We start from the raw sequence: 15,882 nt of genomic DNA on the forward strand, positions 1-15,882 counted from the left end.
CCACAGTGAACATCAACTCGACGCAGGTACATCCAGCTGAGGACTCCCAAATAGGACGAAACATGCGTTCTGTGTTCCACTGCTAGCTACTATTCATCTTCGCTTACATATTTCATAGTTTAATTAAGGTAAATCAATATGATAAAACTTCAATTAAGTTGGATAAAAAGTATGAAAATACTTCCGTAAACTATTAGTACTAATTAGAAATATCATTTATGAATTAAGTTCATCTGATGCTTATATAATTGTTGTTTTGTTTTTGGCATATGGATAATTAGAAGAGCCTCGATTCTAATAAATTATATTATCTGTCAATAATTCTCATTAGAATGAGTGGATTAAAACTATTTATTTTATTTACTGATATATCATGTACATATGTTTAACAGTACCAAGTAAAACAACAATTGTAATAAGAGCATTTTGATTTCCGAAGAAACAAAATGCAATTTTGAGTAGAATAAATAAGTTTACGAACTTTAGTGTAGTTTACATTTTTAGAAACAAATCTTTTGAACTGAAATTAAAAAAACGATGCTGATACTTAAACTGTCATCATCTTAATGATAATTCTTTAAGTCAAAGAAAAGTGATATGGAGAGTCAATCAGAAGTGGCTATAGGTCAAGTGCATTTCACTGGGGTCAACTTCCTAAGCATAGGCTAGTATATATACAAGTGAGTTTTCGTGCATTTTATTCGGTAGTCCATTTCACTTTCTCACTCACTCTTGTGTTCTCACTGAAGTAGTCAGTTGGGGATCAGCGCATAGCATACTGTGTATCAGTACCAGATTTCAAGCATCGTACGTCATAACAAAACGTTTAATTAAAACGGCACATTTACGTTCTCTATTAACAAACTTTTTTGTACAACTAAATAACTAAAGTTGTTCACGATTTCTAAAAATCATTTAGTGATATCAACAAATTCTAACAAGAGACAATTGATTAAATTCATCAATATATTATAAAGGTGGCTTATTCATTAATATGAATGAAATTTTAATAGTTGAATTCATGAATCAATTGAAGCTGCACAACCATTGAAAACCTGGAAGCACTGGATGGCCGTTTCGTCCTAGTATGAGGATCCTCAACAGTGCGCATCCACGATCCCATTCGCGAGATTCGAACCCAGAATATTCGGTCTCGCTCACAAATGCTTAACCTGTAGACCAGTGAGCCGGCGTTCAACTGTTTTAAATGTCTAACTTGAACCGATCCCAGAAATTGCTCCACCATCCACCATTGTCTTCAATGAGTTACTATATCACAACAGAACTTGTTGAACTTCAATGATCTTGGCTTCTCACTAGAACTCCACGAAATAACTCTTGGTTACCGTCACTAGTGAGGATATGATGATTATAATCAGGGAGACGTTTTGTGGATATTATAATAATTTTAATAGTTGAATTCATGAGTCATTTGAAGCTAAACTGATAGGTCCTAAGTTCGAATCTCGTGTGCCGGAATCGCGGATGCCCGCTGCGGAGGAGTCCAACAATAGGTCATAACGACCGTCCAGTGCTTCCAGGTTTTCCATGGTGGTCTAGTTTTAATCGACACATGAATTTAACTATTAAAATGACTATAATATCCAGAAAACCCCTCCCTGATTATGATATGAATGGAATGAGCAAAGTTTTTGTCAATATAAATCTAAAGATATTTCATGTATAGAAGAATTAAATTCATTTATCAACTTTTAAATAAAACTTTTTTCACTATTAATTACGAGAATAATGTGTATATTATGATTTCCTTTGATAAACATTTTGCATATACCTCCAAATCAAAAGAAATTATTCGAACAAATCTATATAACGAAACCCAATAAAGCCAACAACAACAAAAAGAATTTCATGTGAATAGTAGATTAGAAAAATAGTAAAAACTGACTCATGTTGCTAAGTTTGTGAAAGTTTTATTTATTGTACCAGCAGAATAGTAACGACAACAACAACAACAAAAATATTGAAAGAAAAGAAAAACTTTTGAAACGTGATTAAAATGTTAATTTAACATTGAAAATTCAAATATTATTTCACTCTTATTCATTTGTTATCAATATGTCACGTTTTATGAATATTCTGAAGAATAGACTTAAATTTGTAACTAACGTAAGACATTTGAATAGGGTATGCAGTATTTGAAATCTACTCTCAACAGAATTATCATATATCGATGAAGTGGATTTGTTGTTATACTTACCGGCGATTATTTTAATGTTTATATATATATTCATTAACTCGGCTTTAATATATACACTTCGTTATACATATATGAATAATTATATTTAATAGTTTATGGTGTGAATTCATGAGATTAATTCATTCTTACAGATTACTTATAGTTCAATCTTAGTTCGGAATTTGTTGTTGAACTTTGTGAAATTATGTAATCTATCTATAATGATTCTATTTTGTTTACTTGATACTACTTAGATAATTTACTGATTAAACAAAATTTATTAAAAAAATTTAATAAAATGTTACAGGTTACACAATGAAATGAAAACAATTGGGACATTAGAGTTAGAATGTTTTCAAGTACTTTTACAATCGAGGGAAATGTATATCTTAAGATTTATGTAATAAATAGGTCACTATTGAATATTTGTAAAACAGTATTTATCATGACAACTACTCTTAATGATTCTTTTTTGTCTGTGCAATTAAACAATAATTATATTACATAATATGCCAGTTACACACATAGTCTGGTCAAAACCCTGCATACGGACATAAGAATACTTTACTTAGACTTTCTGGACAACACAACTAGGGTGTTATAAATAACTTTATATAGAACTATAGGGTCTGCGTAAGCATTTTACCAGATTGTCAAACTTTTCACCTCAGCTCAGATTAATATAGAGTTATCAGGATTGGGGTTGTGGAGATTATTAAGTTTTTGATCGAGATCATGAACCGATTGATGTTAGATCACCACTGAAAACCTGGGAGCACTGGACGACCGGGTCGTTCTATTGTATGACTCCTCAGTAGTGCTCATCCAGGATCCCGCTCGCAGGACTCGAACCCGGAGCCCTCGGCCTTGTGTGCGAAGCCGGTATCAAACGGTATTAATGTCCTGCGAACAGGATCGTGGATGCGCACTGCTGAGTAGTCACATAATAGAACGACCCGGCCGTCCAGTGCTTCCAGGTTTTCAATGGTGATCTAACAACAATCGGTTCATGATGTTAATCAAAAACTAATATAGAGTTGTTCATATACTTTCAAATCCGTTGTTAACGGAACTCTCAAACCGTGATCTATTTTTCTTTGTTAGGTCGAAAATCTGGCCGTACCATTAATTCAATGGGAAAATCCTCATTTCAATTCACTATATCCTGATAAACCACCCAGTGTTCTTAATGCAGCTGACGGATTCACTTATATATCTGCATTTACTTTAGATTACTTGCGTATATTTCGTGCTTATATGCCAGATTGGAATGGAAATTTCAATTGGACAGGTGCATTGGTCACTGATAAAAATCCAACATTTATAGCAGGTGAGCTCCAGTAATAGATATCCATTTATTAATAAGCACAATTGATAATATAAACATTGAAAATTCAAATTCTTTGTTCAAAACTTTTGTTTCTAATGGCTGACGAACATTTTGTTTCACTTTTTAAGACAGTTAGCGTCCTACGACAATGATCTATAAATAAATAAATCTATATTTTACATATGCTACTCTATTTAAAGAAACAACCCAATGGGCGCATTTTATAATTTGAGGTTTTTATGTCTCTCGTAAATTCAAGAGACAAATAAATCGTCGGAATGGCATTTAAGGATAAAACGAACACTCACTCTATATTCAAATGATATATCAGACGAAATAGCATACACACAGACTACAGAATGAACTGCTACCTTTTTTTACGTATATAAATAATGATGTTAAGTTATTTCACCAAGTGCATAGTTTAGTCAGTTTATCTGGTTGGATAACAAATACTTAAAAACTAAATGAATATATGTGTTAACTTGAAGTTAGCAACTAAACATTAAGGTATAATGTCAAGTAACATTGAATCTTTATTTACCGAATAGGAAGTTTTAGCAAGCATCTCTTTCTTAGATAATTTATACTTTAACTGACTGGTCTGCTTTCAATGTTTGAGTATATTTCACAGTTCTAGTTGTATTTTTTAAGGGATGCAATTATCTGACAGATTTAATCAATGTTATTAATAATAATCTCAGTTTTATCTAGTTTCTATACCTACATTTCTAGTTGGTGTGTTAAGGTTAATATTCGGCAAAACGTGATTCGCTCATTTCCAATTAAGTAAGAAGTTATAATCTTACATTGTACTACTTTGAAATATTGAAATACTGGTAAGTAATATATATGGCTTATAACGTAATTTCAGGTACAATATGGTGTTTTTCTAATTTGATAGATAATGGTTTATTCCCTATAGAAAAAGACTATTCGTGAGAAAAATATTTTATTCCACTATGAAATTCTATCTATAAAGAAGTTGCTCTTAAAATTCATCCCATCTTGTAAAACTTTCACAATGGATTTAATCTTTAAATCATTATGCCTTTACAGAAATTTCAATAGTGTAATAAGAAGACGAAGATTATCAGAGTTATGTGATATATTATAGCACAATACATTTCGAACAATCTGATCACACATATTAGTTTATTATCCAAAGTAATAAGGTTTCAAATTGTTTTCACATTATTTTTTTATTATCCTTGTCTCCTCTACCCCCCATTCCTAGTCTACTTGGTCCTTTATTATTATTATTATTATTATTATTATTATTGTTATTATTATTAATGGCATTATTCAATATTATATTTCGGTACAATATAGAATTCTCAGCACACGGTATTTCAACAAGTTACTTGCGCAAAAAAAGCAGTAACAAAGACAAAAAAGGAAAAAAAGGTTTAAAAAAACCGAAAAACTGTACAGCTTTTCAAATTAGAGACATGTTAAGAATGCAGGGTATTGACTAGGTTAACCCTAACAACCTGTTCGTCACAGAGTATATTTGCTAGGTAAGGTATTATAGAACTTTTATACTTTTGCTTGCGTGCATGGATTTTAATCTAATTACGTCTCGTTCTACTAGGAGATATACAAAGAGAAAGATAAGAGTGAAGGGGATGGTTAGTATCTGATAAAATAACACCTGCCAGGAGTTTGCATGACTTTAGATATCTATCCACAACCATATTAAGTATGACCTCGAAAGATTCACCACACATCTTGCTAACTGCCTTCAGCACTCTCCGCAATACAGCAAAGTCTTTTCTCAAAAGCCCGGGAGAGAATAATGGAGAACAGTAAAGAATAATAGGTAATATGCAAGAATTGACAAATTGTAAGAGTAAATGACGAGTAAATGCTCTTAACAAGTATGTGTGATCAGATTGTTCGAAATGTATTACGCTCATATATCACATAGTTCTGATAATGTTCGTCTTGATTATTACAGTATCGAAACTTATCAAAGGGACTAATTACTTTAAATGTTTTTATAGGAATGACTATGGAAATGTATCACAAAAAAAAAGAATCACTTCTGTTTTCCCTTGTAAATTCTAAAACATACACTTTTTTCTTAACAATGTACAAGTAAATGGATTTTATTATCTTTCTAGAATTGTCAGTTCACTTTCATTAAATCGTATTATCAATTATGATTGTTACAATAATCTATCACCATTTTATGATGGAACATGAATTTTCTTTTCCCAAAGGAAAATTTAATTCATTATACATGATAATATTAACATTATGCAATAAATCTAGAAATGTTCTGTTTTTTTTCTTTTTTTGTTTTAATTCACAACGAATACGTTACATGAAAAATGAGTTTATCTGAATTAAATATTACTCAATTATAAATTATTATTATTATTATTATTATTATTATTATTATTATTATTATTAAAGACTGGAATTAGTTAGATAATATGAAATTGTTTATTATGAAATGAACTATAGTTTAAACACAATTGTTTAGTCTTTATCAAACATTCTTTTATGATCTTAAAGTCAATAAGTAGTTCTTCTTTGATTGCTATTAATTGCTTTTAGATGTGTAGCTGTATAATTAAAATTTGTCATGTTTTGGAAATTTATAACTTCATAAATGAACCATCAAGCTTTATTCATTAATTGTCAAAATAATACCACTTAAACAGCAACTGTATATAAAAACACAGTTAAAATATTAAAATGTCGAACAGTTACTTAGTAGTTTAGTAGTTGAATTCATGAATCAATTGAAGCTGCACAACCATTGAAAACCTGGAAGCACTGGATGGCCGTTTCGTCCTAGTATGAGGATCCTCGGCAGTGCGCATCCACGATCCCATTCGCGAGATTCGAACCCAGAATATTCGGTCTCGCTCACAAATGCTTAACCTGTAGACCAGTGAGCCGGCGTTCAACTGTTTTAAATGTCTAACTTGAACCGATCCCAGAAATTGCTCCACCATCCACCATTGTCTTCAATGAGTTACTATATCACAACAGAACTTGTTGAACTTCAATGATCTTGGCTTCTCACTAGAACTCCACGAAATATTGATAGAATTTTATTTGGTTTTTTCGAACTAGAAATATAAGTTCATATTCGCATTGTTTTACAGTTTACAAAAGTATTTACTCGAATTTATATCAAATAAAGCCGATTCATTATTAAAATTAGACACTGAACTTCTCGTTTAAAAATTATTTCACACAGTGATATCCTTTATAAATTCTTTTATTTGGTAAATATCTAAGCAAAAATACGGATAAAGCTTTTGCATTTCCTTTTTCTTCAATTCTCAAAGACGAAATTAACTTTATATGTACGAAAGTGTACAAACAATTAATTATTCAAATGGAAATGATTCAGATGACAACCTGTCACATGATATAAATAGACTAGTAATCACAACTCCAAATATAAGCAGTGAAATATATTTCCGATAGTTTGAATAAAACAAAGGTAAAGTTGCTACATAAAGCCACGTGACAAAAATGGGAAAACCATCTAGTTTCTTATAAGTACGCATCTACTGTTACATTAGTACTTGGTGGACATAATGAAACAATTCATAGAATAAAGAAACCTTTTATAGGCGGTAAGGAGACATAATAGTTTCTTCTGTTGACAGCTATCGGAATATTTGGGTAATACAAAAACCCGTCACATTTAAATATGACACTGAAATGTATTCTTCGAGCTTGCTTTTGAAAGTACCATTTATGCCAAAAATTTTGTTATAATTTCAAAAAATTTACAGAATAGTGTATACTACTTCTTTTATTTATACATAATTCTAGAACCCGCGCAAATTTTATTAACTTTCGAAACAATTGATGAAATTTATTTCGTTCTTCGAGAACAACCAAATTCACAAATGTCAAGATGTGAAGAAAATGTAGGTAGTTCTATAAACCATTTATCTAAAGTTGAAAAATTAAAACGATTGCACCAGCCTTACTGTTTAACAAGTGTTGCACGATTAGTAAGAGTTTGTAAAGGTGATCCAGGTGGTTTGCCATATATTAGCTCAAATCGTTTTGCTACATTTGCAAAAGCTGACTTAATATGTCCAGCTACAAATGAAAATGGTGGATATTTTAGCTATACACACATTTCAACAGCTTATTGGGATAATAATACACAATTACTTTACGCAACATTTACAACGGAAAAGTAAGTTTTACTTAAATTGTAATTATTGAGTTTTAAATACTAAAACTTTAGTATTTACACAAACTTTGATTGACAGTTGAAATAAACCCTGAGAAAATATGTATCAGGTTTTTGTTGTTGTTGTTGTGATAAATCATTTAAAATCTAAAATTACTTCACAATTATTTGACAACTAATATGAGATTTTGAATAATGCACAACAGTGGAATACTTTACGCTTGTTTTATTAACTAAATATACATTCATTTATGTAAATCCATAACATTATTTCTGTCTATAGTAATTTATCCACTAGACTAGTGACTTATGATAGACCACTGTTGTTCAACAGGCATCATATATTCATCATTGTTGAAAGGTTCCTTATTTAACTATTGTTAATAGTTTGAGATATATTTGATGTATCTATATAGATAGTCAATAATGGAAATATAATCAATCTATCAATTTGAATAACTTTAAATCACTTGTTCAGGGAATCCATATACTGACATTGCTTGATTAAACCAATCTTGAACGTAAATGTAAAAAGCCATTCAACTAAAAATTATGTAATTGTGATTCACAAACTTATTTCAATGATGAAATAAGTAATAATTTTAGTATGTTTAGTAAATCTTCATAACTTCTATCACATCATTAACTGTTCGTAAATGGTCTGATTAGCTACTGATAAAATTTAGGAAAATATAATGACATCAGAATATTTCGTTTTTATTTTGTAAATATTTTCAATTAAGTATGAGCGATAGAGACATGGTAGGTGTCCAAGATAATCTGATCTAGACTGACTTATGAATCAGACCAAATTATACTATCAACTTAACAGTTTGTAATCTTTATTTAAAGACACATTGTCTCAAAATATCAAGGATTTTAACCGAATCTTTAGCAGATTTCTTCATTTGTACTTTTAGTCAAAAATATGGATTATTATTGGTTAAAAACTATTTGTATGACATAATATGATACCATTCTATACACAAAAACTGGGGATTTTCCAGACATTTCGTTAAATAAACAATTACATATTTTGTAGAACTAATCACTGTTGAGTTTATGTTTTTTCTGGAGGGCGTATGACTTCCAGTCTGTACGAACTTAATAGTAACACCTGTAATGAAGTCTTAGTTATTTCTAACTAATAAAACTATGATATCGCATTATTATTGACGTAATGTGATTAAGACTAATGATTATGAAACATAAGATGAGTTGCCATTCGAATCTTACTAAGAACGTCAACTTCCTAACTATCTTAGATAATCTTTGCTTAATGTATACGAAGTGATGGAAAGTGAAGTCCAATTCTTCTTGTTGATTTCTCTAATCATTCAGTATCAGTCAATATTACTCTACATTTAAAGATATTATTCTTGTCACACTAAATGTAAACGAATTATATTTAGTTCCAAGTTATATGAATTAAATCTAAATATCTAGTTGTTGTTTAGCTAGATGACTGGCCCACCTTCTCATGCTGTTAAGATGCTCAAAACATTCAAACAGCATTCTACACCAAAGTATGGTAAGCGTAAACCAGTAGTTTTTAAAATTAGCTGGATTCTTTAATTAAAGTCAACTAACATTAAATATGATTCATTAATTTGATTGTAGATCAGCTCCAGTTGGAAGTGCTTTATGTATTTATAGTTTGAATGAACTTAAAGCTTCGTTCAATGGACCACTAGTTCGTACTAATGAAAAACAAAATGATTTAAAATCGTCTCCTGTATCAAATTCATTTTCAAATATTGTAAGTATTTTATTGCTTTTTCAGACTTTTCTATAAAGTGAGGACGTACACAATGTATTTAAGTATTTACATTTCAATTGACTTAGATAAAATAACATATCCTTAGGTATGAAATATTCCACATAACATATTTATATACTAGTTGCATATGAGTTAAGATCCAGCAAAATTTAAGTTTCTGAAATTGAAAGTATCGAAAAAAAAGAAACATACACTTATGTTGATAATTCTAACATGCATTCCATGTCATACAACGAGGAACAGAACTACTGATATTTTACTGAAAGCACAAGTCCAGTTACAATCTGTTGAATATTGAGAATTTCTTTAAACAGTGTTACCCACTCAATATTTACCACAGCTCCCACATACTTTTGTATATGTGCACAATATTCGAAGCCAATGTTTATGTATATTTAATTTTAGCTGATTTTTATTAAAGTTATTTAGATAATAATAATTTATATTCTGCTTTTGTCCTGTCTTTGGTTTGATTGAAATCGGTAAACACATTCCTTATATATATATATAGTTAGTTATTTCAATGATCATCATGTGAAACGTAATTTAAAAGTACGCAAATTTATCCTTGAAATCGCTAGGATTACTGATGATACTTTCAACTTTTTTTAATAACATTAAATGAAAACATCAACTATAGACTTTCTATAGTCAGTGGCAGTTTAGAAGTAAATGAATATTCCTTAATTTGTACAGATGAAATAAAAAGTTATGCGTACTACTATTATGTCACTAATTCGAGGTTTATGAGTCTGAATAAGCTGTAAGTGTATAAATTATTCAGAGTAACAATGAAACAAGTGTTTAAGACTCAAGCATTACATCAGTAAAGTTCATTTTCTGGACCCTTTTTACTTGCTTGATAAGAAGCAAACTACTCTAATTTTACTTACATTTCTAAAGTTAAGATAAAAGCTAAGTTTATGATGCAATTATGGAAATGTTTTATTCAAATTTCAGTGCACAAGATTCAATTCCAAAAATAGAACTGAAGAAGAAGTAACAGTCGGACGACTTTTATCTTTACGTTTCCCTTATCGTTATTTGCCAGTCAAACCACTACATGGTCATGCTTTATTGTCACAAACTGGTGATAAATGGGTGCATTTGCAGGCTTATAATTTGCCTTCAGTAACAAATTACTATCAAAGTGATGAACAGATCAAAACAAGTATCATATGGATTGGTACAAAGGAACATTTGATTCAGTTCGTAGTATATGCTTACAACGATGTAATATCACCTACTGGAGAAACGTATTCAACAGATTACCAGTACAAAGCGATACCAATTATATGCAAACTCAAAGAGATTTTACTTGGACGTCAAATTGAAGCAATAATCCTTCAGTTACCGCCAGATAGATTGGATTCGAATGTTAACAAGGAGTTAGAAATACATATTGACACCATTTCGAATAAAAGGAATCTTTCCAAACGAATTGGGGACGTAAGCGTGGAATCAGTTAGAACATCACAAGTAAATAGACTTTATGGTGAAGAGATAGTTGGTAAAGCAGAAAAAGAAGAAATTCGTCGTATCGAAATATCAGTAAGAATATTTTTTGATTATTGTCTTTCAAAATAATTTTTATACTTGTTGCGCGAGTTTCCGAATACCTATGTAGTGAAATTATATCTCGTGTTATCTGAACTTCGACAGTTTGTTCACAAAAATGCTGTAGCACCTACTAACGTTTTAAAAGGTTGATATTGTAGGTTGTAATGGAAATGGAATTGTCAGTTTGTGTTCTCTGTCATTTACCAAAAGGAAAAATAACCAACTGAAAAATAAGTCTTGTTTCTGCTAACACAAAGACGTCATATGTATAAACTTGAGCTGAAACCCATATTATTAATCCAAAAGTCTGTACATAAAATCATATCTGTTTCTCTATGGGTAGGATACGAAGAATAAAAGTGAATCCCTCTATGTCTTATTTGACTCCGACTGAGTATAATCTTTTTATATACAAAACTTTTATTGATTAATAAAATGATTTGGATTGTGTCTGACTTCATTTAAATTCTGCTTGACTAAACTTCTTTTTAACTAATGAGCACTAAAGGCGGCCTGCTTGAGCATCTGGGCTACCTGTTCCTGCCATTTAGATATTTCAACAAGTTATCTATTTTTGTTTGTTTTAATATATCATTATGTTTATTAATCGCATAACTTATTCTGCTGCGTTTCTGAAAAGTGTACGACCTTTCGTTGTCAAAGTTACAAAAAACTCAATAAGAGACAATGTGGTTGCTGGCAATATACAACGAAAAGAATGCACATTATTCAGATGTTCATTTACTGAACTACCAACATCTAACTGGCGATCACTCAATATTTATCGCCAGGACCGACCAAGAAGAAAGAAACGGAAACTTGTTGAAATACTTTGCGCTAAGAATCCCATATTGTACCAAAAATATAATATTGAATAAAGCTGATAATAATAATAATAATAGTATGAAACTAAAAAGCTGTAGATGTACGTTTTGTCCTAATTTAGAACTCTCTGACAACACCCACCTGTGAGACAGTAGTTTCTTGTTCTCATTCAAAGGTTGATCTTTTTCATTTTCTGGGTAGGTTCTCAAAAATTCAGATTTCCAAATATATTAGATTTGTGGTATTCTGTTACAATTATTCGGAGTCACAAGTGGTTGAAGTTAGACACTAACATAATTTGATGCCAGCTCATTGATCTGAATATAAGACGTTCACGCGTGAGATCAGATGTCCTGGGTCCCATTCCTGTTTGCAAAATCGTGAATACACACTTTTGAAGCGCCCCACACTAGAAGGAACGGTTATTCAGGATTTTAATGGTGGTTTAGCTAAAAATAGTTCGTGTTTTAAGAAATAAAAATACTACCTTCTCCGCAAATCTCCTATACTAATAAAGGATATGTGTCTCTCATCCGAAATGGTTAACTCTGTCTCTCATAGCTATTCAATTTTCTCTTGTTTTTAATAGTTTTCTAAGTGTTGTTGATCCTAGATAAAGAGCGATCTGAAATCTAGCTAATCCATACAAACAAATGTAGCGTATAATATGATGTAGTTTAATAAACCATAATTACTGAACGGAGTAAACAAACTGACTGAATAAACTTGACAGTCTTCAAACCAAGATAGTCACCAAATTGTTTTTAACATAGAAAAATGTACTCCTTTACAATAATTTTCTTTTTATGTTTAAATATATTAGTTTTATAATCATTTTAATCATATAAGCTGTTTAACTTGTGGTTAGAATATTACATTGTTTATTTTACAGTTATAATTTTTGTTGTTGTATTTACAAAGTTTGGGAAATAAATATTCTAACAACAGTAATCATACTATTGTCGCCATTTAAAATTTACTTTTACTATGTATTTACAGAATTTAGGAAAGTCATAAATCTATTTTATACTATTCAAACCGATTTAAAAACTCATCGTTTCTACAAACTGGGAACACATTAAAATAATATCGTGGTTTTCATTTTTTACTTTGATGATACGACCACTGGATTAATAGAAATAGGCTACTTCTATTTATTTCTGTGTAAACAAATATTAAATCACAACGTTTTACATAAATTATCTCAGAATACCTATGTGTTAGTACCGAGAATTCACTGTTTCTTCTTTCACAAGTAGATTTCTGCATTTAAATTGAAATAATTAAGAAAACTAGTAAATAATTAAACAATATGAAGTAGTTTGTGATGCTGACAATTGGTGTTGGGACAAAAACGTTGGAAGATTTGTTCCTTTGAATCGATCTTTTTTTGATGAATCTACTGTTTATTTCATCAATTTCACAACAAGCGGATATGGAAGAAACGAAAGATTGTTTATTTTAATTTTCACTAAAAATACTTGATTAACGATTACCTAAAACATATAAAATATACCATTCGTTAATTTAATTTAATATTTGAATTCATGAGTCAACTAAAGCTAGACCACCATGAAAACCTGAAAGCACTGGACGGTCGTTTCGTTCTATTATGGGCCTCTTCAGCAGTGCGCATCCACGATCCCTCTCGCGAGATTTGAACCTAGAGCCTATCGGTCTCGTGAGCGAACGCTCAACCTGTAGACCACTGAGCCATCATCCAAGTTTTAAATGTCTAACTTCAATCAATCTACGAAATTGCGCCACCATCCACCATTGTCTTCAGTGAGCTGCTATCTCACAACAGACCTAGTTGAACTACACTGATCACGGTTTCTCACTAGGACTCCAGGAATTACCTCTTGAAGCCAGTCATTAGTGAGCACATGATAAGTATTATCAGAAGGTTTTGTAGAGATTTTACACCAATAGGTCCTGGGTTGAAATCTCGCGAGGCGGGGTCGTGGGTGTGCACTGCTGAGGAGGCCCATACTAGAACGAAATAGCCGTCCAATGCTTCCTGGTTTTCTATGGTTGTCTAGCCTTAATCGACTCATGAATTCAACTATTAAATTACTAAAATCTCTACAAAACCCCCTTCTGATAATAATCATTTATTTAAGTTGAAAAATAATCCATGAATTTAATTTGTGATAATTTTGTCAATTTAAGTGAAAATAAAAATATTAAATTGATGTTGAAAATAAATGAGATTTTGACTACTTGTAGCTCCCACTGTTCTAGTTACCTATATTCTTTTGTCATGTGATACATTGTTGTAAACAGTAAAATTGGCATTACCACTGGTGGTCTACTATCATTCATTTTATTTCTATATTTTACTGAATTATGATTTTAAGTTAGTGATAGGAGACAGAAGTAGCACGACGGTTATTGTGTATGCTTAAATTAGCAAAAAAGGAAGATAATAGGAGTTGGAAGTAGTCAATAGGAAACCCTGAATCTTGAATTTTTTGCTATTTAACACTCTTCAGAAAGACATATCTATAGTTTTAAAATGAAAAATGCTCTCTGGTAGATTCAATCAATTGTCACACAGTATCACAATCTACGAAGTTAACACTGTATTATTTGAGGCTTCGTTAACCTCATGTAGAACTAAGATATTTACAATTGATTGTTCAATAAGTAGTGACCATTGTTATGTTTATTTAGTTCTTTAAGTGCTGATCAAATTCTATCTTTGTCGGGTCACTTAGACTAGCGAATGTATTGCATTTTTCACAATTAATCAGTATAAAAAAGTTGGTACTTTTGATACTTCTTTAGTTATCTGAAAGGGTAGATTTTCTTGCTTGTGAATTACTAAAAGTTAATTTAGAATTCGAATTCCACCAAGTTCATGCTCTAATGTCATTTATTACATTTGTACACGTATGTACAAATGCAATTCTTGAAAATTCATCACTTAGTTCTTTTTTTCTTTCCACTAATTCAGCAAATGAAATATGTTCTAGTGCATAATTGTATGTCCTTTTTAAAAATTACAGTTCCATTTTTTTTCCATTATGTATTATATATCTAATAATATAACAATTTCAAACTTTTTTAACAAGTCAATTATTAAAAAAAGTTAGCTTAAACATGAATATTGCGTCTTATTTTTAATGAAACAAAATATTATTAAGCGCCCGCGCGCAAGACTGATAGATCCTGAGTTCGAATCCCTCGAGGTGTGGGGTCATGCGTGCGCACTGCTGAGGAGTCACACAATAGGACGAAATGGCCGTCCAGTGCTTCCAGGTTGTCCATGGTGATCTAGCTTCAATCAAATCATGATCTCAACTATTGATATTATAAAAAAACCCTTCCCATGGTATTAGAAATTAGTTTTGACTGAATTAAAATGAGAATTTGTGACATTTTTTTGTGAAAATTTGAATTAATATTCACCTCGTGTTTTACTTCTCTAAGAGATAATATATGCTATATGCATGCAAATCCGCCCCGTTATTGTTCCTATTATTGTTAAGAGATAATCAAAAGTTGAATAAACCCATTCCAAGCCGTAAATCTATCGTTTATGATCTTAGAAAATCTATGTGATATGAACAGTATTCTTTCATACTATTGACTACACTGATCAAGCTTATTTGAAGTGATTTAATATTAGTCCTTTTTATATTTATATGTATCCCATTGAAGTATGTCAGCTATAGTATCTTATGTAAAAATATAACTCAGTTTAATCTATATTTGGTCTAGATGACAAAATGTTACTGTTTTTGCTTGTTTAATTTTATTAACTTAATCTGTATTAAGAAACCAACTTGTAAACTATAATTAAATGATACAAAGTATAGTAAAACTGCTTTAGTCCTCACTTATTTCATCTGATATTCATTTGGTTTTTGAATATTTTACAGCTGATTTTAACTGCTTAAATAAACAAAAATGTTTGAAATAACGTTTAGATTTGCTAGGTTAATAATTGATGGACAGGTTACCAATGCATGCCCATTTATACGTTCCAGGGTTATTCGAACAACTTC

The 15,882-nt window shown here is 30.8% G+C and overlaps 1 protein-coding gene across 1 annotated transcript in view; it reads left to right on the forward strand.

The window, feature by feature from the left end:
* SEMA6A_1 (Semaphorin-6A) overlaps window positions 1-15,882 on the forward strand; it is a 91,061-nt gene that overhangs the window by 62,620 nt on the left and 12,559 nt on the right. Inside the window, exons 6-9 of the mRNA XM_051209212.1 lie at window positions 3,302-3,527; window positions 7,332-7,707; window positions 9,325-9,463; window positions 10,445-11,035. Coding sequence (XP_051074644.1) covers window positions 3,302-3,527; window positions 7,332-7,707; window positions 9,325-9,463; window positions 10,445-11,035 — 1,332 coding nt within the window. The remainder of the gene's footprint in view (window positions 1-3,301; window positions 3,528-7,331; window positions 7,708-9,324; window positions 9,464-10,444; window positions 11,036-15,882) is intronic.

This window comes from Schistosoma haematobium, chromosome 1 (genome assembly GCF_000699445.3).
Source record: "Schistosoma haematobium chromosome 1, whole genome shotgun sequence".
In the NCBI taxonomy this organism is placed as follows: Eukaryota; Metazoa; Platyhelminthes; class Trematoda; order Strigeidida; family Schistosomatidae; genus Schistosoma; species Schistosoma haematobium.